The 26,739-nt window shown below is 37.2% G+C and overlaps 1 protein-coding gene across 2 annotated transcripts in view; it reads right to left on the reverse strand.

The window, feature by feature from the left end:
* Nucleotides 1-2,810: 2,810 nt before the first annotated feature.
* GBE1 (1,4-alpha-glucan branching enzyme 1) overlaps nt 2,811-26,739 on the reverse strand; it is a 283,180-nt gene continuing 259,251 nt past the window's right edge. The window contains exons 15-16 of one of the 2 annotated variants that reach the window (XM_043593882.1): nt 25,671-25,788; nt 2,811-3,047 (exon numbers count right to left, since the gene is read on the reverse strand). In XM_043593882.1, the coding sequence (XP_043449817.1) occupies nt 3,003-3,047; nt 25,671-25,788 (163 nt within the window). In that variant the 3' untranslated portion in view covers nt 2,811-3,002. Of the gene's footprint in view, nt 3,048-17,169; nt 17,943-25,670; nt 25,789-26,739 lie in introns of those variants that run through there. The other variant, XM_043593881.1, reaches the window with a different exon arrangement.

Here is a 26,739-nt window from a genome sequence, read left to right on the forward strand (position 1 = left end):
GACATTCTAAATGAGAGATCTAATAATGGTTTTTTACTGTGGACTTGCCTTGCTTCTCAGCACCATTCCTTACCATTGTCTTCCTGTTGTCATTGTTGCTGTTACTTTTGTTCTAAAAACTCATTTCCCTTTGTCACATATTTTTTTTTCCTTTCTGACTTGATTCTGTCTCTTGGGATGCTACCATCTACCATTCTTTTGGTTTCTTATTTTCTACATACCAAATATGTGTGAGGGCTTGGTATGTGTTGAACAACTATCTCCTAATTTCATTTACAACCATATTGTGGATGGTATTCAAATTTATATCTCTGGTTCCTAAATCTCTTGAAATATAGATTGAAATTATAATAGCCTGCTGGACCCTTCCACATGGATTAGCCTCAGGATCTAAAATTTAACAGGTTCAAAATCAGTATCCTCATTTATCCTTAACATCTCTTCCACTAGTTTCCATGTCACTTATTTGTGTTAACATTTTTCCTCTTTGAATTTTTAAAGTCATCATTGTTGTTTTATTTTCCTTTCAACTGTTACTCCTGACACAATTATAGGACCCCAACTGGTCACCAAGCCAGGTAATCCTGTCCTTGCAAGGTTCCAGTATATAAGAATTTTGGTCATCATCCTTTAGTTACATGATACTAGTTCCTTTTTTTTTTTTTAGGTTTATTTTTGAGAGAGAGGGAGCACAAGTGACAGAGGAGAAGAGAGAAAGGGAGACAGAGGTTCCAAAGTAGACTCTGTTTTGAGTGCCGAGCCTGATGTTGGGCTTAAACTCACAAACCGTGAGATCATGACACGAGCCAAAGTCAGACACTTAACCAACAGAGCCACCCAGGTGCCCCTAAATGTTACCAGTTCTAAACAAGTTTCAAATTTCAGTTGCCATGGTCTATTGGCCATGTAATTGCATAAAGTATGAACTTTCTGATAGCTTTTTGGTCTATAAATCCTTATGTAAGTAACATCTCTACATCATGATTAGTGGCCAATAACATCACTTCTTTCAAAGTATGTTGGTTATTCATCACTGTATGTCTGGTTTTCCATTCATGCAAATTTCATATAGTTGTGTTGACTCCTTGTCTTCCATGATAAACCCGCAGGCTATTTTCACAAAAATGGATCATTGGAAATGGGAATTGGACAAGAAAAATGAAAGTATAGGAAAGAAATGGTAAGTTATAAATGCTGGAAGGAAAATTAGAATCAAATGTAAGTGAAGTTCTGGGAAACAAATCTCTGACTGTGTGAATGTTGCCACTACCAACATTCAAGAGACTCTTGATGTGTAGCTACATACTCACTTGTCTACTGAAGGTGGTTTATTGACATAAATGAGGCAAGTGGTTTTGGGAAAAAGGATAAAGGTGTCCCAGAGGAAGTGATGCTGGCCAAAAAAACTACATTCAAGGAATCCTCAGAGATATTTCATGGCACTGAAAGTTCAAAGCATAAAATACTGGCAGCTGATTTTAACTGATAAAGGAGTACAATTTGCCAAGACATAGAAACAATGTTCTCTCCATATCGGAAGTTATAGGACAAAAAGGCAAGCACTGTTCAAACTACTCTTGACGTGTTTTATACAGAGAAATTGAACACATTCATTGTCAGTGTTTCAAGTGTTTTCAATCACTGTGCATCAAATAAATATTAGTTTTGCTACTTTTTTTTTCATTTTCCTTTACATTTATCACCTAGAGTAAGAGACATTTTAGTGTTTTGACAAAAATTTTGAAAGGTTGTAAAACAATGAAAACTTTCTTCTTGACCACAAGGTGCTTTTGCATGGTTTCGGCTTGTTCAGTCATCTTTAGGATTTCTCATTACTGTGCAAGCAAGGACTGGGTACACGACCAATTCAGTTCCAACAGTGGTTGCTTGTGTCCTGTGCTGTATTTTGGTATTTTTGCTGAGGAACTTCCTCACCCTTCTCAGAGAAGGTCATTAGCAGATGGCAGGAGGGGGGTGTTGCCAGGGGCTTCTAGGCATTCTCCTGAGAATTACCTACGTTAGTGCTGTAGGCAGCTGCAATAATCAACCGCAGCTTCTAGCAGTATCTGGGCATCCTCCTGAGAATCACTGGCTTTGGTGTTGCAGAGAGCCAAGTTTATTAGTAGTGGCTTTTCTGTAAGTCTTATATTTCTGGAATTTCTGAAAGCCTGAAGTAATCCTCCTTACCTTTGCTTTACCAGCCCTTTCATGTTCTTAAAATAAATCACTTTGTATTTGTAATACCTGTAGTGATGTGTGTTTTCCTGACTGCCCCCGACTGATACAATATTTGGCACCAGAAGAATATCCTAGGTAAAGAGCCACCTAAAGATGAATCTTTGCATCGGTTACCCTGCATAGTAAGAAATGAAGGTAATAGTGACTCCATCATTAGTGAAAAATGAGATGGTAGTCCATACGATACAGTGAAAAACATTATTTATCATTGGAAGTTACCCGGAATGTGGAGCCTAATGAAAGCAAATATGGGGACTCCAAGTGACTCTTGGAAAATAATGGCAAGATATAGATGAGCACAAGGACTATAGGAAAGATGTTTACTTCTGAGTGCACTAAAATTAAGGGGGAGGGGTGCCTGGGTGGCTCATTCAGTTAAGTGTCAGACTTCAGCTCAGGTCATGATCTCGTGGTTGGTGAGTTTGAGGTCTGTGTCGGGCTCTGGGCTGAAAGTTTGGAGCCTGGAGCCTGCTTCGGATTCTGTGCCTCCCTCTTTCTCTGACCCTCTCCCACTGTGCTCTGTCTCTCTCTCAAAAATAAATGAACAATTTTAAAAAGTTTTTTTAAATAAAAAAGTAAAATTAAGGAGGCAAATTCTCAGGGTTTAAATTCTCCAGCCAAAACATTACCAGGAAATTAGCCTGGAATAGTCTTTCATCTCTTATGTCCTCAGGACTGATGAGTCCAAATGTCCGACTGAACGTTCGAGGATACAGGTTGCAAAGTCACAGTGCAGGTTCAATTTTCGACCTCACTAGTTCCCTTCAGCAAAAAGTAGGGCACTGATCTGTGCCTAAGTCAGGATGCAACTGGAAAAAAAGAGAAACCATTGGACTATTTAAAACACAGGGAATTAAGAGCAGGAATTTGGTTACAGTGTCAATGAAAGGGGATTCAAATGCATTTAGGGTGATTGACACATGTTCCTACCTGTGCAGTGGTACTGAAGCTACTCTGGCTTCAGGCCATCCCCGTGTCTGGAGCAGCAATCACATTGGACTTTACAAGCAGTCTCCTAGTCACCAACATTTCTCCCCTAAAGAGTATACTTCAGAGCTTCCTCCCGAGGCACAGTGCTATGTGCACCATAACATAATGGAGGGATTTGGCTCATGTTCTGTAAAAGTGTGGTCAAATCTTAACTATAGTGGAATCATGGGCAAAAGGCTCCTCTGAGTCAACATCTTCCAATAAGTAAAAGGGAAAGGATTGGTATAAGTTGGTAGATTTCATACTTTTGTTTGCCTTGGAACATTCTTTTCAAAAAACACTATGTGGAATTACAAACAGGGAAAAGTAGAGTTACTCTGAATGAGAGATATGGTTTACATAGACTTAATGACCCCGAATTCTTTGCCCCAGACCTCCGATCACCTTGTAGTTCTCATGGGGATCCCTCATAGCACATTTTGAAAACCACTAGAGTAGTAGATTTTAAGGTCCATCCATTCATCTCTAAATATTATTTTTTCTTACGTTGTGAATAATCCTAATGACTATATCATAAGTAAAATAGAATTCAACCTTCTTAACTTAGACACTAAAGGACACTGGTCCTGATTTATCATTCTATCGTTATTCTTTATCTTTTTTTTCTAGTTAGACTTTGAACTAGTAACTCGTGTTGAATGAATTAATATGTGTTTAGAAAATGCTTAATGTAATTTCCTCTTCTAATATACTAATATACATTCTTTCTATATATCAACAGCCTTATTCACCTACTGGAATCATATATATGAGTCCTAGCTCTTGATTTTTTTCATCAATTTGATCATTTAGTTTCATTGATAAGTGAATCATTTATGTTTGGATTAATTACATGTAACAGAAAAATCTTAAATAGATTAGTAATATATAAGGGCTGATTTTTCTTTTACAAAAAATAAATCCAGGGGCGCCTGGGTGGCTCAGTCTATTAAGCATCCAACTCTTGATCTCAGCTCATGACTTCAAGCCCTGTGTTTGGCTCTGCACTGGGCATGAAGCCTACTTAAAAAATAAAATAAAATAATAAAATAACATAAAATAACATAAAATAAAATTTCTAAGTTTATTTATTTTGGGAGAGACAGAGACAACACGAGTGGGAAAGGGGCAGCTAGAGAGGAAGAAAGAGAATCCCAAGTGGGTTCTGTGGGGCTTGAACCCACAAAGCCATGAGATCATGACTTGAGCCTAAACCAAGAGTCGTATGCTTGAGCTACCCAGGCGCCCCTATAATAACATAAAATAAATGTGGAGTAAAGGTAGTCCATTGTTGTATGATTGGCCTACAATCATCAAGAATCTAGCATCTTCCAACTTTCTCTTCTACCATCTAGCATGTAAAGATGTCTCATGAGCTAAGAGAGATGTAGATCTCCAGCCATTTTATCCACATACCAAGCAGCTGAAGGAGAAGGTAAAGGTTGTTATTAGTAAATGCCTTAATTGTCTATTTTCCATTTTAAGGAGACTTCCTGGAAGTTCTACCCAACATCTTTGCTTGGAATTTAGTCACATGGATGGAAATATGATGTCTTTTGGCAACTAAATAATGATTCTATTATTATGGAAGACAGAAGAATGGGCATTGGATAGAAAAGTTGTAGACTCTGCCACAACAACAAATCTATTTGCTCCTTTGAGACTACAGTCAGCATACTAAATTGTGAAATTCTATTACTTATTTATCTTTACATTCCTTGCACCTGGCACAGTATCTCAATACACAAATGAACAATAATGAATGAATAACAACCTTATCTTTTTTTAAACTGACATTTGCCTAGCCAGCCAGAAAGTCAAGAAGGGGCCCACATAATACTTGTACTAGGACTATGAACAATACCAGAAATAACTGCCCAAAGGGGACAAGAATCATTTGTATTTGGGAAAAGGGGACAAGAATCATTTGTATTTGGGAATGCTCCTTCCAAAGAAAGAAACTAAAGCTGAATACTATTAACTTCATTTCTGTAACTGTCAATAAATACATATCATTTTACCCAAGTTTAATTTTTACTTTTGTCCAATATTGAGTTTATGTTAACTTTTTATATTACCTTCAGATTTCTAATATAATACATTTTAAGGTACATATGTATATATGTATTATATAGAGAGAGGTTTGTAAAGTACACACAAGACTTTATTGTTTTTGTCACACAAGGAAAATTCATCATTTTTTCATATATATTTTAATATGTTTCACACATTATAATTAGATTTAACATCCTGCTGCCACAATATTGGGTAGAAACCTTCACGAATCTAGAAAATCCAGGTTTTAGATTAATGAAATATCAAGGGAAGCCCCTGTACTTCTCATTACCTCTAAGTGGTTCCTCAGCAACTAGTCGCAGAATACAGAAACGTATAGCTACAGACTATGCCATCAGAACAACAAAAGCCATATTTTAAAAATTTATGCCTCTATCCATCCATCACCTATTGAATCTATAATATATCTACACATCATCTATTTACTTCCTTACCCCAAAAATGATTTCGGTCGTTTACAAATATATACTATGATACGCAAAATAAAAATGATACTTAAATGTATACATAACAATAATCAGGGCAAAGGAAGATACGGGCAACAAAAACCGAGATCAATTCAGAAATTAGGTAATGAAATGACACGCATACCAGGAAATCTTACTCTCTTTCCAGAGGAAGTCAGCCATCAGTCTGGTTCTAAGTTTTCTCATAACCAGAGAAACTGGTTCCAGAGAACTTGGAGATCAGTACAGGTATGTCTCAGAGATACTGTGGCTGCAGTTCCAGACCATTGCAATACAGCTAATATCTCAATAATGTGAGTCAAATGAATTTTGGGGTTTCCCAGTGAGTATAAAAGTTATGTTTACATGATACAGTGGTCTATTAAGTGTGCAATACCATAATTTCTAGGAAAAAAAGTACATGCCTTAATTTAAAAAAATAAAAAAGTACATACTTTAATTTAAAAAATACTTTACTGCTAAAAAAAGCTAGCCATCACCTGAGCTTTCAGTGAGTTGTAATCGTTTTGCTGATGGAGGGTCTTGCTTTAAGATGATGGCTGCTGACTGATCAGGGTGGTGGGTTGCTGAAAGTTAGGGTGGCTGTGGCAATTTCTTAAAATAAGACAACAATGAAGATTGTCACATCAATTGACTTTTCCTTTCACAAAGGATTTCTCTGTAGCGTGCAATGCTGTTTGACAGCATTTTACCTACAGAACTTGCTTCAAAATTGGAGTCAGGCCTCTCACACCCTGCTGCTGCTTTATCAACTAAGTTTATGTAAAATTCTAAATCCTTTGCTGTCATTTCAATAATCTTCACAGTATCTTTGCTGGGAGTTTTCATCTGAAGAAACCACCTTGTTCATCCATAAGAGGCAACTCCTCATCTGTTCAAGTTTGATCATAGGATTGTAGCAATTCAATCACACCTTCAGGCTTCACTTCTCATTCTAGTTCTCCTGCTATTTCCACCACATCTGCAGCCACGTCTTCACTGACGTCTTGAAGGTCATCTGTGAGGGTTGGAATCAACTTCTTCCAAACTCCTGTTCAGGCTGATATCTTGACCCCTTTCTAGCTTTAAAAAAATTTTGTTTAATGTTTATTTATTTTTGAGAGAGAGAGAGAGAGAGAGAGAGAGAGAGAGAGAGAGAGAATCTGAAGCAGACTCCAGGCTCTGAGCTGTCAGCACAGAGCTTGACCTGGGACTCCAACTCACCAACTGTGAGATCATGACCTGAGCCGAAGTCGGATGCTTAACCTACTGAGTCACCCAGGCGCCCAACCCCTTTCTAGCTTTTAAGAAATGTTCTTAATGACATCTAGAATGGTGAATCCTTTCCATAAATGTTTCAATTGACTTTTCCCAGATCTATCAGAAGAATCACTATGGCAGCTATAGCCATACAAATAAACACTTCTTAAATTGTAAGATTTGAAAGTTGAAATTACTCCTTGATCTATGGGCTGCAGAATGGATGTTGTGTTAGCAGCCATGAAAACAACATTAATCTCATGCATCTCCATCAGAGCTCTTGGGTGACCAGGCACATTGTCAACAGTCATATTTTGAAAGGTATCATTTTTTCTTAGCAGTAGTTCTCAACAGCAGGCTTACCATATACAGTAAACCATGTTGTAAAGACATATGCTGTCATCCAGGGTTTGTGTTCTGTTTTATAGAATAGGCAGAGTGGATTTAGCATAATTCTTAAGGTCCCTAGGATTTGGGGGATGGTAAATGAGTACCGGCTTCAACTTCAAGTCACCAGCTGAATTCTGCCCGGAAAGCAGAGTCAGCCTGTCCTTGAGGCTTTGAAGCCAGGCATTAACTTTTCTCTAAGTATGCAAATCCCGGATAGCACCTTCTTCCAACGTGAGATTGGTTCGTCCACATTGAAAACCTGTTGTTTAATGTAGCCACCTTCATTAATTATCTTAGTTAGATCTGCCTAACTTGCTGCATCAGCACTCATTGCTTCACCTTGCACTTCCATGTAACAGAGATGGCTTCCTTCCTTAAGTCTCACGAATCTGACTCTGCTAGAGTCAAACCTTTTCTTCTGAATCTTCTTCATCTCTCTCAGCCTTCATAGAATTGAAGAGGGTTAGGGCTTTGTTCTGGATTAGGCTTCAGTTTAAGGGAATGTTGAGGCTGGTTTGATCTTCTATCCAGACCACTAGAACTCTCCATATCAGCAATATTGGTCTTTCATTTTTTAATCATTCATGTGTTCCTCAGAGTAGCACTTTTAATTTCCTTCAAGAACTTTTCCTCTGCATTCACAGCTCAGCTAACTGGTGCAACAGGCTTAGCTTTCAGCCTATCTCACCTTTCAACATGTCTTCCTACTACACTTTATCATTTCTAGCTTTTTAAACATGTCTATTTATTTTTGAGGGAGGGAGGGGGAGAGAGAGAGAGAGACAGAAAAGGGAAGGGGCAGAGAGGGGGGCAGAGGATCTGAAGTGGGCTCCACACTGACAGCAGAGATCGCAAGGCAGGGCTCGAACTCATGAACCATGAGATCAGGACCTGAGCTGAAAGTCGGACACTTAAACCAACTGAGCCACCCAAGCGCCCCTCATTTCTAGCTTTTGATTTGAAGAGAGATGTGTGACTCTTCCTTTCACTTCAACACTTAGAGGCCATTGTAAGGTCATTAATTGCCCTAATTTCAGTATTATTGTGTCAGGGAATAGAGTGGCCTGAGGAGAGGGAGAGAAATGGGTGAATGGCTGGTCAGTGCAGCAATCGGAACACACACAACATGCATTAAGTTCACCATCTTATTTGGGCACAGTTCATGGCACCCAAAAACAGTTACAATAGTAACATCAAAATTCACTGATCACAGATCACCATAATAAATATAATGATAATGAAGTTTGAAATATTGCAAAAATTACCACAATGTACCACAGAGACATGAATTAAGCAAATGTGGTTGGGAAAATTGTAACAATAGACTTGCTCCACGCAGGGTGTCACAAACCTTCAATTTGTAAAGAACACAGTATCTGTCAAGTACAATGAAAGGATGCATGCCTGTACTGAAGGACTCAGTTAAACACCTATCAGGAGAATTCTGAACCTAGGGAAATTAGATTGCCCACTGATGGTTAAATTATGAGATCAAGAAATGATTTTAATGGAACAAGGACTCTGAGATAAGCTGACCTTGAACTGAATACACACACACACACACACACACACACACACACAGAAGATTTTGAAAGAAGAGTTATTGGTCATAGAAGCACAGGAAAAGGAGAGCCATACATTTTCAAGTTATTGTATCCAAATGGTGTTTATTTTTTTTTTAATTTTAAATATTTATTTTTAAGAGAGAGACAGAGCATGAGCAGGGGAGAGGCAGAGAGAGGGAGACACAGAATCCAAAGCAGGTTCCAGACTCTGAGCTGTCAGCACAGAGCCTGACGTGGGGCTCAAACTTACGAGCGAGCCGTGAGATCATGACCTGAGCCGAAGTTAGACCCTCAACCGACTGAGCCACCCAGGCACCCCCCAAATGGTGTTTAAACAAATATAGTGGCTTTTTTTTCAAGATGTTTATTGAGGTTCCTTGAGGATAAGAACTGAGTTGAATAATATTAAATAAGTTTGGGAAACACTGATTTAAACAATGTTAGGCCAGTTTCTTTATCCTAAGAATTCACAGGGTATTTAATATTTAATTTGCATCATGAGTCTATAAGGGGGATTAGGTACATAAGATTTTCCAAAAGTAGTTGACAATTATGGCAGGTGCTATGCTATGTTTTCATTGTACTGTTCTCCCTTCCAAATATAGAGAGATCCAGCCTCTTTCACAGTGGGCAGGCCAATGTGACTGACTTCCAACAAGGTGGGACAAAAGGGGTATAAACTACTTCTAAGCCTGGACTTATTCTTGCAATTCTTCAGTTTTCTCTTCTTTTCTTGTGACTTTGGAGGCCACATATTCCAGATAGCCAGCATGAATGAAAAAATACACTTCCACTTTGTCTCGTGATCAAGATTTTAGGGTTTATGTATAATTTCAGCCTAGCTTTGCCTAGTCTGTGGATTGTGGTCAAGCTCTTAATTTTTGGAGAACATTTACAAACATTTTATATCTTAACACGAAATGTTTTTCTAAGATAAATCGTTGCAAAATATATACCCGAGTATCTGAATGAATTACTTTGCATATTAGCTTGCTAATAAGTTACATGTGGAAGAAGTTTTACCAAAAATCCTGTGTATTGGTTTCATAATATTTTTATTTGCTCATTTGGAAGCCACGACCCAAATACTAAGTATAATATCTTGGAGGAAGTAATCCAACACAGACCAACAGGATAGAAGTTTTAGACATTTACTTCCACATAGTCATGATTTTAGACTTTTGCTTTGTCTCTTGGTCAGGAAAGAAGATGGCAAAAAGACAATTGGTCATCACTATTTCTGTCACTTTAGAAAATTGCGGTCAGGCTCTTAGGCTTCTACGCTTGGTCTCTTTTCAGTCTTGGCTTGTCTCCCTGGGAACACAGATGTGATCCGTGGTGACACTGTCTTTTCTCTATAAGAGAGAATTGTCTGTGAAGACATCTTTCTTTTACACATTTTTTTTTTGTAAATTATTAAGTAAACTACATCTTATTTGAATTTCACTCATTTTCCCCTAGTGTTTCTTGTTTCAGAATTTTGGATATCATAGTACATTTAGTTGTCATGCTTAGTTAACCAACTCTGGGCCAAGATAGTTTCTCAGACTTGTCTTGTTTGGCATTCCCTTGGCTAGGCAGGTATCTCTGTGATGGTTACTCTTATATATCAACTTGGCTAGATTATAATACCTAGTTATTTTAGTCAATATAGTGGTTAACATCTGTAAAGAGTTGACTTTATAAGTATGGGGCACCTAGCTGGCTAGGCTGGTTAAGCATCTGACTCTTGCTTTTGGCTTTGTTCCTGAGTTGAAGTCCTGCATTGGGCTCTGGGCTGATAGCGTGGAGCCTGCTTGGGATTCTCTCTGTCTCTCTGCCCCTCTTCTACCTGCTATCTCTCTCTCTCAAAATAAGTAAAAATAAACAACAACAACAAAAAGGAATTGACTTTATAAGATTACCCTTGATAATGGGGGCAGGGCCTCATCCAATCATTTGAAGACCTTAAGAACAAAAACTGAGGTTTTCCAGAAAAGAAGTAATTCTGTCTTAAGGCTACAGTATCAGTTCTTGCTCAAGTTTCAGTTTGCCAGCCTACCCTGCAGACTTCAGGCTTGCTTTAAAATACAACAACTCTTTATATATGCCTTAAATATTATGCAGATATATACACAAGTATATGAAATCTTATGCACATATATAAACACAAAAGCTTGTATGCATGATCTCCTGGTATATAATCTATACACACACAATCCCTCAAAATTTTTTTATTTTTTTTCATGGTAAGACTAGTGTTATAGATTCAGAGGATTGTTTTTTTTGTCATTCTCATTTCTTCATCACATTTTATCAAGAGTACGTGCTATCAACATGACCCCCTGATGGTGCTAACCACAATCACATGACTGAGGTAGTTTTCCAGGTTTTCCCGCTACAACTTATTTTTCCCCTTTCCTTACTCTGTTCTTTAGAAGGTGATCACTAAGTGCAGTCCACACACAAGGGAGAGAGTTGCAGTGGGGAGAGTCAAGCTCTACCTTTTTGAGGGGTAAAGTTATTTAGCATTCTCCTGTGCCAAAGATTTCTCTCTTCTCCCCCATTATTTTACTTATTCAATCATTTATTTATTATCAGTATGAACTCATGGATATTTATTTTATACTTTATGCAGTAATACATTATTTATTTTGTTGCTCAAACTATTTCAGGTGCAGCCCTTGGGTACCTTTCAGTTGATTCCTGTGTCCCTTTGACATGCTCCCATTCTTTTGATTTGGAGGCACTTCCTTACTTTCTGGCACTACACAGAGCTATGGGCACATCTTGTCTATTCCCTGCTCCACCTGTAGAATCAGCCATCTCTCCAAGGAGTCCTAGTTCCTTTTATTGGAGAATAACATTAGAAAGCAGGAATTGGGAGCTGGGTTCACGATCTTTTAACTTTTTATTTTGATGAGATTCATGACAAAAATAATTCCTGGAACTTGAACACCATCAGACAACAGAGTGTGGAGCATTACATGGCCGGGTGTGGTTTCAAATGTCACCTCCTTCCCACCAAAGACATTCAAATCCAAAGACAAAGTAATAATACAAATGAGAGTTAAATGTTGACCCCTGATCTCGAGATTGCCAAGGATCTCCTGCGGAGGATGGCAGAGTACAGTAGGATGAGCAGGAATGGTGACTGGAACAAGGGTGATAATCATCATTTTGCAGTTTAAGAGACTCGGTGATATGTAGAAAGTGCCAGCACAGGGCAGAGTTAAAAGAAAGCACTCAGTACATGGCAGCCAATGTCTTCTAAAAAAATGCATATGTTTGGTAAAGAATTAGGCATTCTACTGCAGTTTTGGTATAACAGTGAGAGAGGCGATAGAGAGTGACCCTGTGTGTCTGTTGGGACTTCTACATCACGTGAGGTTTTAAGCAATAGTTGACAACAAGGCTACAGGCATTCATGAAATGCAATTACATGCGGTGTTTTTCATTGTTTATATTACTGTTGTGAATGGAAAGTGACACTACAAACTCAGTTAAAAAGAATTCCTAAGGATATACATAAAGAAGTGATCGAGGTATTTCATTTCCCTCCTCTTCTTTTTCTAAAAGAAAAACAAGACTCATAGCCAAGGAGTTTGGGGTGAGAAATTCTCAAGAGGGTGTGAAACATTCACTGCATTTCATTCCAAGGTTTGAAAACTTCTTTAGATCCAAATAAAATCACATATTTAGATTTGATGTTCATAATACAACCAGGAAAGCGTCTAAAACTGGGTAGTATCACACATAGTAATTATTGGGTTCAAGACAAATACTGGAATCGGTGAACTTCATGGGTTTTCAGGTTACTTACAAATTACATATGTATGACTACATGTCTTCATATAGCCCTATATATGTTGTAAATACATATATGCTGGATGGATTTATTCATGCATTTACAGTTTTCTACTGCCTGTATTACTGGAGACAAGCATGCACAATTTGACCACATCTCAATTTATATCCTCTGCGGTGAAGTAATTTAGGGTGATAGCTTTTTTGCTAGTTTTCTGCTAGGCACTGTCTTATTGTAAATGCCAAATGACTGGAAGTTGCAGATCAATGATTGATATCACTCCCCCTTCTTGAAAAAAAATTACTATTTAGTTGTGCAAACCTTTATTTAATGAATATGTGTATTTCTGATGAGAATATGGACTTCCAATTCGAAAAATGATGGGCTAAACTGTTTCTAACCTACGAGCTCTCCTTTGCAATTCTTGTTTCCTCTGGAATTTATTCCTTCCATTAGTGGAGTGAGCAGCAGGGGAAAAGGGAGAGAAACACGGACCCTGGGCACCTGTGGCTATTTCACTGCATATACAGTTTACCTAGTTTACCTTGCCCTACTGGTTACCATAAAGGGGTTGTTAACTTTCCCTCACAAGGCTGAGTTATAGAAGTGCAAAGTCTGAGCGTAATTGGCACACAAAAGGGGCAGAACACTGACTGCCTGGGAATGGAATTCACTGAAATGTCCTCATACACTCAGAGAAAAAGCTAAAATAAGCAAATGAAAGCAGCGGTGGAGGAAGATTGACATTTTGGTCACCTGCATCGGTGGAGGAAATGCAAAATCCTCTTCTCTGTAAAGCAGCCCACACATCCCAGCCTGGGAGAGGGTGGATAACTTAGCGCAGAAACTTTGAAGGATAGACAGGTGATGGTGACAGTGTGTCCCTGACAACGAACTCAGAAGATGTCTCCACTGACTCACCATCCATTCGGCTATTGATCAAACAATAGCATTTACACAACTGATGTCCCCCCCTACCTTTGTCTTATTGGTCTAAGTAAGAACTAACAGTCTGTGAGTGCTTTCTAAAATGCGGTACTGAAAGTAAGAGCTATAACCTGAACTCAGGCCTTCTGACCATTATATCACACTGTTCTTTTAAAAAACAGTGCAGCTTTCTAGGTGAGACTGTCTACACAGAGTATGTGAGGGCCAAATACCTCTCTCTGGCCCAGCACAAATCATAGGAAAAACTGGAAATCATAAGTAAAGTTCTGAATGACATGCCCTGTAGCATAAGCATATCTACCACAAAAATACATTTTTTCATGTAAATAAACATTACATTCTCTGCACAGTTCTTGCCAAGGGTTAAAATCCAGATGTAATGTTTTAAATTACAGAGAGACAAAAAAAAAATACTTACAGCTACTGTATCTTAATTTCTCATACTACCAATTAAGAAATTCTGCCCTAAACTATGAATGTTTCTCTGCAATTCTCTACAAATCACCATTAATAAGATAATAGAGCGGAAAAATTAGTAGGGAGTTCATTTGATTCTTTTCCCCCCGAAGGCTGGCTTTAGTGGGAAAATTTATCTACATTTTAATTCTAACGCATCGTGAATGATAAATGAACTCTACTGCATAAAGGACATGACATTGGTATGCTTAGATTTCTATTTTCTTTCATCAAAACATTCTACCTAGCAAAGTTCATAGCTCAGTGCTTGTCTCTCTGAAAGGAATATATAGATGAATGAAACCCACGACTCTAAAGGACCCCCCGTTCAGGACATGACTCAAATAGGCAAAAAGAAATCATCTCAGAGGTGTGAGGCCAGGCAGAAAGCTGTGTTACCGTTTTGGTTTCTATAGGTATGTCTGCACTGGCTTGTTCTAAACAGGAAGAGCAACAGGAAACCTATTTTATGTTGCTTTCATCACCAGATCCAATGGCTGCAGAACCAGAGACAGTGAAAAGATATTTGCCCTGCAGCTGCAGCTGAACACGAGAGGAAAACATATTACCCTTCATCACTTCCCCCAGATCTGTCTGCGCTCTCTCCTGTATTATTTGAAGAATAGGCTCCTTATTCAGACAACCTCCTGTATGATCCCGAATAGCAATGGCTATAACCCTGATGGTTGACAAATGTTGAATTGATATTGCTAAGGGGAGTGCTCGAGTCAGAGGAAAAAATACGTGCATTCTTTCACTGTTGCCACAAGTCCATTTATTGTCACTGGTTATTTTTTGAACTTGAGGAACATGGTGGCTAAATCCCTCATTTTATGTTGGAGATGAATACATCAGTTAAGAACAGGGCAAAGTGAAAAACATCAAATGAACAGGAAAAAAAAATATGAAAGGAGCTGACCGTCAGAGTTCAAGTGTTATAAAGTGGGAAACATTCTAGGGAAAATGTTTACAGTTCGAGTTTTGGTTATCAAAGACAGGTATTTTCTGAGTAAGCTAATATTAAAGGGTAAATATTAAGGGCTAATATTAAGGGGTAAATTATTTTCTGGGTAATAATTACTAACACTCATTAATATTAAAAAATGATGGAAAGAAATCTTTATGTTTTCTAGAACATCAAAGATTAGAAATGGTAAAAACACTTATTCTAAAATAGTCAACAAAGAGGACTCTTGGGGCACTTTGGTGGCTCAGTCGGTTAAGTGTGATGCTTGATTTTGGCTCAGGTCAAGATCTCGCAGTTTCTGGGTTCAAGCCCCATGTCAGGCTCTGTGCTGATAGTGCAAGCCTGCTTGCGATTCTCTCTGACTCTCTCTCTCTCTGCGACTCCCTCCGACTCTCTCTCTCACAATAAATAAACTTATAAAAAAAAAAAAGGTACAGGACTGTCATTTTTTAATGCTTATTTATTTATTGTGTGTGTGTGAGAGAGAGTACACATGGGAGGGGCAGAGAGAGATGAATTATTACCTGAGCTGAAATCAAGACTCGCTCAACAGACTGAGCAACCCAGGCACCCCCAAGGACTCTCATTTTGATGTGAGTGATAACCACATCAGAGAAGTAGACATTATCATAAGGCACACAGAGTAAAATTTTGCATCTCTCTGTTGTGATTGTTGAAAATGTTTAACCAATAAAAAGAAAGAACTTCTCACCTAATTATATAATGAGAATGTTATTGTTACAAAAATTGAGACCTAAAGTGAAATATGGTACATTACAATGTTCTAGAAAGACTGTCTATTCTGATAGGAAAAATTACAACAGCAAAAAGCAACAGCAAAAAACTACATTCTATGTTGGACTCTTAATATTTTGTTTGTGTGTATTTTTTATAATTTCTACAATATCCACTTATTGTTCTCTTTTTTTTTTTTGGCGGGGGGAAACACTTGATAAAGGCAACTTATATTACACTGTTAAATTCAAAGTTTACACTGTAGAATCTAAATATCATATTACTAAGGTAAATCACTACAATGAAAACATAGCATTGTTATTATTCTGGTCTTTTTGACTTTGCCACAGAGGTCACGAGGGAAAGAAAATGGGTTTTAGATGTGAAGTAATTTCTGGTTATTTTTAAAGAGCTATGATAGAAAATTCCCATAACTCTTCATACATAAGAAATGAAAAAGAAATTATAAAGAAGAACACAAAGCATCATGGTTGTATGTTGTGCTGTTATCCATAACAGGTACAGTACACAAATCATGAAACTGTTAAGACGTTAATAACATTCCTGTAACAGGAAAAGAATCACAGAAGGCTTTCAGTAATGTTCCCTGGTATGTATCATCATTAGCTCGCATCACGGATTCTTTCAGGAAATCAAACTATTACTTTACTTTGAAGTTAAAGCAAACAACATGTTTCAGACCCAGATTCAAGGCTTTACTCAAAAAAAGTTGTAAGAAAGATGGTTAATATATAATAGGTTTAGCTATAAAAGTCTCCTTCGCTAACCTTTTCCAGTACTGAATAAGTTTTTAATGGAAAGACATCCAAGTACTGCTCATTAGTCATGAACGATCAGGCTAAAAACATACAACAACAAAAAGAAGCCGTCACTATTAATGTATTAATGTAAAGGCGCAAGATAAGACCTTTAAAAAACGTGAGATACTTTGTCTTATAAATGCATCATAATTTCTCAGTTATGAATGAATTATGTATCAATGATTTTAGACTTGTGTCCTACTATTTAATGAATTGAGTGGCGATTTCATGATTGAGTGTTCCGCTTAGTTTGAGATAGTTAATTCAGCTTCAAAAAGTGTTCAGGTTTACAGCTGGAGAGTAGCCTGGATATCTGAGTTAGTTAGTATAATTTCACATTACAAAATAGTACCTAAAGACAAATATTATTACCTCCCATCCCCCATGCCTGGATGATTGTGCACATGTGCATATATGTGGGGAAGGTATCAGAGTTAAGCTAAGGCATTTTAACATTCGTCCTAAATTAATCTTCACAACAGTACAGCAAAATAAACATTAGCAAAGGCAATTTTGCAATTTTTAGTTTTATTGATCTAAAGTAAAAGATATTTTGTGAATTGTTACAATTACTATTTCAGGCCTTCAGAAAGACTGAAATATTAGCATCCACAAAGATACTAAGTGAAGCAGAGATCATGAGATAAAACTTATGCAAAATGAAGCATGGATGAGTTTATAGATAAAGAATTTTATGTTATCTTTGATTCAATTCTTAATGTTATATTATTACTACATATTTATTACAGTATTCCTAAACACAATTTGAAAAAAAAAAAACATAGTGACAATCTTGGCACTTTGTAATTTAAACCAAGAGATACTTAGAACAAATAAAGTCATCAAATATTCATCTTAAAAAAATACTGTATATATTCAACAGAAATAATCATACATGACACATGATTCAAATTTGAACTTTAAGTATCAAATATTGGCATGGAAAGTAAAGCTGTTTAAAGACATTACATATAATACTTCATTTGAGAATCCTAGCTGCTCAGATGCCTGGAAAATATAGTCTAGAATCCTTGAAATTGCAAAAATATTTCCCCCTCTCCTTCGATAAGTCTGACATTCATTTGAATAAACCAATATTAAATTTCAGACACCTGATGTTTCGTCTAGACAACTATATTTTGAAAGGCTTACACACTACAAGCTCTGTGACAATGAGAACAGGAAAACAAAGCACACATCTTCTGGTGAAGCTGAAACCACGTCTCTTCAATTGGGCATATCCACGTTCTGAAGGATGAGGCCCACTCGGTTCGGAATGTACACCTAAGTCAACACAATCGTGTCAGTGCAATGGAAAGAAATACTGAGCATGGTGACATTATATCAAAGGGATAAGATTCAGCCTCCCATTTGCTTCAAGTTACAGTTATCTCCAGTTATAGTCTGCAGGCACCGAGGAGACAGCTCTACAGTTCCTCAGTCCTGGCAGCAACGTTGAGGCTCCTTTGAAGCAATCACCACTAGAGGGCTCCATACACTTTACAAAACCCACTGTTCCTCAGACGTAGGCAAAGAAAGGACACTGGCTGAGGTTGAGGCACTTACCTGGTGGTACAGGAAGGCTGCCCTAAGGTCACAATGTTATTCCATTCAGGTGAATAAAAGTAATATACAAAACACTGCTCTACACCAAGACACCGGTCTGTCATCCTGTTTTGCCTTCCATCATTTTAAGAACATATAAATGTAATATAAGGGATCCTAAAGGTTTTTAGGTCCCTCCCCAATTTAAACCAATCAAAATGCTTGCCACTGCATTTAAAATACAAAACACATCCTCTCCCTGCCTGCAGGGTCCTGACTCCCCTTCTGGCACAAATACAATACATCTTCCATCTCAGCTCAGTGTGACACTTGTCTCTTCTCCCCTCACACCAGGCTCCAGCCACAGGGGCCCTTTGGATCCTTAAACAGGTCACATCTTCCTTCCTTTGGGTCTCTCAGAACACTCTTTACCTTGCTAGTTCCATATCTCTTGCATCTGAAAAAATCCCAGCTCCATGGAGAGGTGTCCCTTGCGAACACTAGGTATGATACTTTTCCAACTTCATTATCTCTTACAGCTCCATGTATTGTGTGTGTGTGTGTGTGTGTGTGTGTGTGTGTGTGTGTGTGTGTGTGTATACACTTGTACAACCTTGGATGTGTTGCTTTTCCTCTCTGGGTCCCAGATTTCCCTTCTTTATGGTGAGGATGCAAACCAATAATGATAGCAGCTAACAGTTACTAAGTGCTTAATGGGTGCTGTGCATTATTCTACCTGTCTTTTAAGTACTTGCTCATTCACCCTTCACAATGACCCAAGGACACAGTACTATTATTATCTCCTTTTTGCACATGAGGAAATGGGAGGCACAGGGCAGTTAAATAATTTTCCCATCCTCACACACTTAGTAAGTGGCAGAGAAAAGAGCTGAATCCAGGTCCTCTGGTTAAAGGGCATTTTATTTCTTTCTGAACACTTAACACAATTTGTGATTTTGTTTTTCAAGTTTATGATCTGAACTCCCTACCAGACTATGAGCTTTACGAGGGCAGAACCCTGTGTCTTCATATTTCTAGCTCTTAGTAAGGTGCCAGTAGACAAAGTAGTTGCCAAATGATGACTAAATAATGAATAATGAATAAAATAATAAATAAAAGTGGGACCAATATGTACATATATCATAAACTATTATTTAATATACTTCTATCTGAAATACTTTTAATAAAAATGAGAAGTGATCTGATGTGTATCTCTCTATGTGCTATTTTACATATAACATACTTACTGTTAACAAACAGTAAAAATAATATTACAGACTGCTGTTGTCATTGTGACAGTATCTCTCCATTTCCGACATTGTGAGTATTTTATTATTTCAGTCATTTTATCTTTAAGTGAAAGTCTGACTGATGGTTAAAAAAAAAGAAGAAAAAAAAACTTTTATAGTTTAGAATCAGAATGAAAGAGGCAAAGCAGAAATGGCATAAAGAAAAAAATAAATAAAAGAACAGAATAGCTGATTTTTACTGAACGAGACTATTGTATATCCAATATATCTCAACTCTGCGAATGAACACAATGTTTTCCCTTACAGTTTTTGTGATAACACAACTCTTAAAAAAAATCAGATATACCAGTATAGTTGGTTAGTTTTGAATAATAAAGATTAAAGCAGTTGTAAAATGATAGCATTTTAAGAAATGTATATTATGAATGCAATAACCAGAGAACAGTTTTTCTAATCTCCAATTAATAGTGATTTAGAAAATGATCACCATCATCTGAGAAAAATTTCACAAATGCTAACAGTCACTGACTGGCTCAATTTCTCACAGTTTGATTTGCTTCCAATACTTCCAAAAGATAAATATTATATCCTTGCAGTCATTAAGTGTAGGGAAACCCTTTACATCAATGCCATAATCTGTTTCCCTACAATTTTCCTATAATTTACAGGTTCAACCAATTCTCTCTCCAACTTTTATCAAAATAGGCATGAGTCAAGAGACACTTCTGCCCTTTCAAGGTTTGCCATATACTTACTCTATTACTCTGTGTGTGTAGTTTGGGGAATCATAGAAACTAGGTATAACTAATCAGTGGGACAGCAGGTTAGAACACAAGGATTCTGAATTTTTCTAAGCATTTTAAAACTGAAGACCAATCTAAATTTTTCAGTAGCACCAAAGTTGGACAAAAGATTTTCAGTTCCCTTTACCTGAAAAACATTTCTCTGATATAAGATATGGGCTTCTATGCATATAAGAGGATTCTGATAAGTCCAAGTCTCTTGGGAAAGATGCAATGAATCAAGTCAGGCCTAAATAAATGCTGATAGGTCTCTGTCAGTGTGGCACAGTGATATATCAGGACAGGTCACATCAATCTCCTACTTGAATCCTACACAGTTTTGGTATCTGCTCTGTTTGGTGTATAACCTCATAGGTAATTTCATTAATAAAATACAATGATAACTATAAGCCTATGATTTAGAAACAACCTTACTTTCTGTGATCTTTTGGCCTTTCAGCCACCCCCAATTTGAGAGTAAAACAAAAGGATGATAGAAGAAGTTCAAGGTTTGCAATACATGCACTGAGTTTCCTGTTTTGGCATTTAAGGGTTAAAAAATGCTCCAAGAACTCTTACTAAATGATGCTGGTCATTTTATGTAAGGAACTTTATGATGCCAATTCCAGTCACAGAGACCTCTTAACACTATCTGCTCAAAAACCTTCAGTTGATAATTGTATAGTGTCATTAACAGGAATATTATGTAATTATATTTTCCACGGCAGTGTTAATTACTACAATGTGTTTATGTTGCTCTAGAGTCCTTGCAGCACAGGCAACATGAGAGAATTTCCCCAAGCAAGTGATTTTTCTTAACTATGGCTATTTATGGAATTTTGAGTTTTCTTCTTTATTAGGGTTCTGAGTATGTAAATCAATTTTCTTAGTGGTTAGGAAATGACTACCAATTATACTAAAGGTTTAAGATAATCAGAAGTAATCCTTATGATGAGACAATTACAGACATGAACAGTTTGGGGGCTCTATAATTTAGTGGTAAGTATTGGCTCTGTAACTCTCATTTTATAATTTTAATTCTAAAAATAGTTTTGATTCATAGAGTAAGGGAAAAGAAATATGAACATAATTTAAGTAGGTTTATACATAAATGTTTACGTATATTTAAATATAAACAATTGATATTTAAGTACATGTATATAAAACTGTTTAGTAAGCACATCACAGATAATATAAGCTGATTAACATATATGATGCTGTTTTAGCTATTAAGCCTTAAGGATTTTGTAGTTAGGATCATAGTAAGAACATATGAGACAATGTAATGTATGGCCATGAATTTCATTTTTTCTAGCTATATTTATAGTCAACACCTCAGAAGAAATCAGACTGCCACAGTATAATCCAATTCATTTATTAAGAGAGGCAAAATGCATGCTAACCTACCCAGTTACTTTAACTACCTTAGTGATTTAATCACTATGCCAACCACTAACATGGCCAAAAAAACCCCCAAAAAACAAAAAACACCCCAAAACCCCACAATGGAGCACACAATAATCTACTATATTATGTCATCCAGGCAAAAGTATTATGTTCTTCTAGGATCACAACTGAGCTGCAAAAAGTAATTATATATTTTTGAAAACAGGGTGTCAAAATTAGAATCACAAAATCTTAAAATAATTTTAAATAAAAAAAAGTTTAAAGATTTTCAATATTTACAGCTGAGGAAAAATAAAAGGTACATCTATGCCGAATTCCCTATTTTAACCAAAAGTCTACGTTTGAATTTCCAAATTTAGAATGAGAATAAATAGACTACTTCTTAATAATAAGGAGCCTAACTGGCAAAGTAATAAATGCGAAAACTATTGCCTTACTCAAATTCACCCTTGAGACTACCTGAGTTACTGTAAAGGAAACTAATTCATTTTTGATTCAATAATCTGTTCTTCCATTTGTACCACGGAATTTGAATTTATGAACCAGAGAAGAGCAAGCAAGCCTCCCTGCTCCCACCACACTGGCTGACATATAAGTAACATCTGAACTCATATAGGTTCCTATATTAGAAACCAAAATACGGAGAAATGATTGTGCTAAAATGGAGTTTCCCAATAATTGTCAGTAAAGCAAATAGAGAAACTCTGCCCTATCACTTCTTGGCATTTGTGAATGCTCTGATCTTAGCAGATATGTTTCAATGGTAGTACACACACGATTCTCCTCCGGCTTCACAGTTTCAACTGATGGAGTAGATACAGAAGACGCGGGAATATGGTACCTGCTAATGCTGCAGCATGTATGGCTATTTTAAGATTCCTTCAAGCTCTATTTGTTACTGTCTTTGAAAACAGATTTGACACTTATTCAGCAGATCCTTTGGATGACTGAGTTTGCAAATTAAGCTTTAGTAAATAAATACTGTGTAGTTGTTGTGATGGACAGAAGTTTCATGGAGAAGGAAAGAAGCCTTCTCTTCTGCCCTTTATTCAAGGCATGTGGGAGGCAGAAGTGATCTCTCACTGGTGGTGGAATGAGACCTGTAGTGCCCACAGTCATGTTCAAGAAACCTGACTGGATCCCAGTACCTATGAACCAGTTTAATAAGGAATTCCATTATAATGAGGCATTCTTAGAATAGGTTTGTCTTTTAATGCATTCCTCCCCCCCACCCCCACCCCGGCTCTTCAAAGGATAACTCTGGCATGAAGGAACATGTTTTTACTGGATTTTCTAGTCTATTTGGGCTGCTTTATTCTTATATTAAAGCCAGTGTTGTTGAATTCATCTGCACCCTAAAGACATTTAAATGAGTGTTTCCTGAAGCACCGGTAGTCATTGAAAACAAGATGCTGCTGCTGCAAAGACAGAGCTAATCTTTACCTTTTTGACAGAGTTGGAGAATTCTGATATGGGCAGTGGTTAAGCTACGTTCTCACGTGCTTATGTGGGGCTTATGTGATACTTTCCACTCCGCCTGCTAATTTAGAACTGCACACATCTTATTTGGAAGATAAATTCAATTAGTACATGCAAAATAATCTCCTGACTTTTGCTGCCACTGGTTAGTTGGCTTGTTTTAATTATGACAGGATACTTTTGCTCTTACAAAATTGAAAGGATGGCAAGATATTTTCTGCCCATTCTCAAAGATTAGGAGTCCTTGCCTAAGACTATAATTTCCTCCAAATTGGGAGAAGGTCTTATTAACTGCGTGTCCTCAAAGCATCTAGTAACTTGATGTGCTTAAAATACACACAAAGGTAACTGAAGAGCCCTGACAATAATAATCTAAAAATACATGTGCGATAGCATTTTGCAGTTTCTAAAAACCCTGGCCACGGTAATGAATGAGTTTATGCCTCCTAAGAATCTCTTGCTGTAGGGAGGATACCATTACTAATTCTCATTACACAGATGAGGGAAAATGCAGCACAGAGAAGGTTAAATTACTCAAGGTCTCACAGCTAGGAAATGGCAGACAGGGGGCTTGATCCCCAGTTCTCTGCTGAAACATTGTGGTTTTTTCAATGTGTTACCAGGCCTCTCTCCCCGATAGAACCTCCATTGGATACATTTAGGTAACCAACTGCATACATTTTGAATCACTGAATTCAAAATTTTAGAATGTTTGCTACATACAAATTTTGCCTGAACTTTTCAAATTCCTTTCAGTCTGGTTTGATTGGTTCAAGTTCAGCGTTGTTGCAGTCAGTTGCTGCTTCTCCATGATTCCTCTTTGCAAGCTGAATGATCTTCCCTAATCCCTCAGGGGCCTTTAATTCTTTCGGTTACTGCAGAACTTTAAGATAATTTTACAAATTTATTTCAGAACCTATTTTTTATCAGTCTTTACATGGCAAAACTTAATATTCTGAAAAACTACAATAATTTTTCTTTGTGGAAAGAATCTGATAGTATCATTAAGCCCTCCCTCTTAAAAATGCATATGTATCTATACTTGTATCTAAAAAGTATCACCACCATCATTGCATACTGTTAGTGTAACACTCAAGTCGCCTGTGGCCATTGAATTTTCCTCAGAGTTAATAATCCACAGCTCAATCTTGCTCATTTCTGCTCTGCTCATTTATTTATGGCACTGTCTTTGACAAGCCAGTTCGGCATATAATATGGTGACTTACCAAGTGACATACTTGCACAACTTTAAGAGGTGGGAATATAGTAGAAAAATGAAGGAATTAGGGGTTCCTTATGAATTCTCCTTTTTGACTTATACCTAAATTTTTGAAAAAACAAGAGAATTTAACAGCTATGATAACACTGTCTATACTTTTGTTAGATATATCCTGGCTTCATAAAAGTGAAACAAATCTTAATCTAAGACCTCTCATGGTAAAAAAAAATTGCAGATTTGAGCCAGAGAGAGAGAGAGCGAGGAAGAGAAAGAGGACAAGAGGGTGAGAGAAAGCAAGAATGAGTTAGAGCTAGCAAAAGCATGAGAGGGAGAGAGGAGGGAGGTATATGACTGGTCAGGAAAAGGAAAAAACAAAACAAAACAACATAATGTAGATGTATGGACTTGAGCTTACTACCTGGACACAAAGTAGACAAAGAATTCTTCTTCCAAATCTGGAGAGTTTCTAAATTCTACATTTTTAAAAGAATCTAAACCTAGTAATTTGAAGCAATATTCTTTCAGGTGTTAACAACACAAAGTAAAAATGAGTTATATAATTTAATGTTTTCCTCAGTAATATGAAGAAATAAGAAAATCTTATAATTAGAATGAATTCAGTCTTTAATTGACTACAGGGAAGAAAAAGATATTTTTTTTATTTACCCTTTTAAGGTGTTTTAAATTACACTTCATTAGACAGTCAATAATGGAGAATCCTGCTTGATGCAAAATATTACACAGAAAGCAAAAACAGAAGGGAAGTAAACTCTTGTATAAAAATAGAAAAAAAATGCCTTCCCCTTATTTTTTGAGAAACATTTTTAATCCTATTAATAAACAAACTTCCCCAATTGTCCACCAAATACCTCCTGCTATTATTTTCCAAAACTGAATTCAGCTCAGTACCACATACACTGCCTCTGAATATTTCAACTCACTTCTTCTCTATCATCCCTGACCCCATTTCTTTTGTTTGTTTGTTTGTTTGCTTTTGTTTTCTCTTTTAGCAGGTCAAAGACTTGTTGTTTCTTTGGATAAAAACATCACCTTAAAAATAAAGGGTTGGGGCACCTGGGTGGCTCAGTTGGTTAAGCGTCTGACTTCAGTTCAGGTCACGATCTCATGCACACGGTTTGTGGGTTCGAGCCCCTCGTCGGGTTCTGGGATGACAGCTGGGAGGCTGGAGCCTGCTTTGGATTGTGTCTCCCTCCCTCTCTGCCCCTCCCCCATACACACACACACTCTCTCTCTCAAAAATAAATAAACATAAAAAAAAATAAATGGTAAAATTGAAATGCAATGAAAAGATCTTAAAAAGCTTACTTACCAAAAGAGAACAGGGACGTTCATTATGTTTAAAAGGTTGAGAGAAAAACTCGGTACTATGGTCCAGTCTCTGGTGCCCTCCATACTCTGCTGCATCTGTATCTAGCACAATTCTGAATGTAAAGCTTTTAAGGAATCACAATGGTTCAGTGGTTAAATGAGACATTATAAAACACGTTCTGAGACGGCAATTTAAAAGCGAGTATTCTGAACACTGTTAAATCATGATGTGTTATATACGCGCTTCTTTTCTAATATTTCAGAGACTCTTATGTTTGAAAGGGGCGCTGGAGACTACCTGGTCCACACACCCATGTGATCCTTGCTATCCTACCACAGCTTATCACATGATCATCCAGCCTGGGACACACTATACATCTTAACAGAGAATCTACTTTTCTCTTAATGTGACCTATTCTATTCATTAGGAATTCACCTCTTTAGTAAGTGGAGATTTTTGACTCCTTGGGACTTTTCAATCCAGAAAAGCCATAGAGAACAGATTCAAAATGCAGTAACCTTTCAAATATTTAATAATAGTTATGCTATCTCCATGTATCCTCTGCATCTATTGCTAAATACATACTAAATACAATCTCAGAACCTTTAATACTTCCTCATTTGATATGTGTTTTTACGCATTCCCCGTCTCTGAATTCATTCCAGTTCTAGATCCTGGTTATCGAAGTGAGGAACACAAAAGTGAACCAAGTGTCCACATGTGTCTGAAGATGCAGAACTAAGCAGGTCTCCTGTGCACACACAGGATCTCGTAAACATACTCCCCGCCCATGCTACAGGTACATTCATGTTGCCATCCTGTGTTCTGCTCCAGTGTAACATCCGATTTTTCATGCTGAGCTATTAGATATGTTTCATTATTGTCTTTGCAACAAAGTAAAAGCTACGGCTATTATGTTCAAATTTATGATCAGATTTTCATTAAAAAGTATCACACTGGGGTGCCTCGGTGGCTCAGTCTGTTGAGCGTCAGGCTTTGGCTCAAGTCATGACCTCATGGTTTGTGACTCTGAGCCCCGCATCGGACTCTGTGCTGTCATGCAAAGCCT

This window comes from Prionailurus bengalensis, chromosome C2 (genome assembly GCF_016509475.1).
Source record: "Prionailurus bengalensis isolate Pbe53 chromosome C2, Fcat_Pben_1.1_paternal_pri, whole genome shotgun sequence".
NCBI lineage: Eukaryota > Metazoa > Chordata > Mammalia > Carnivora > Felidae > Prionailurus > Prionailurus bengalensis.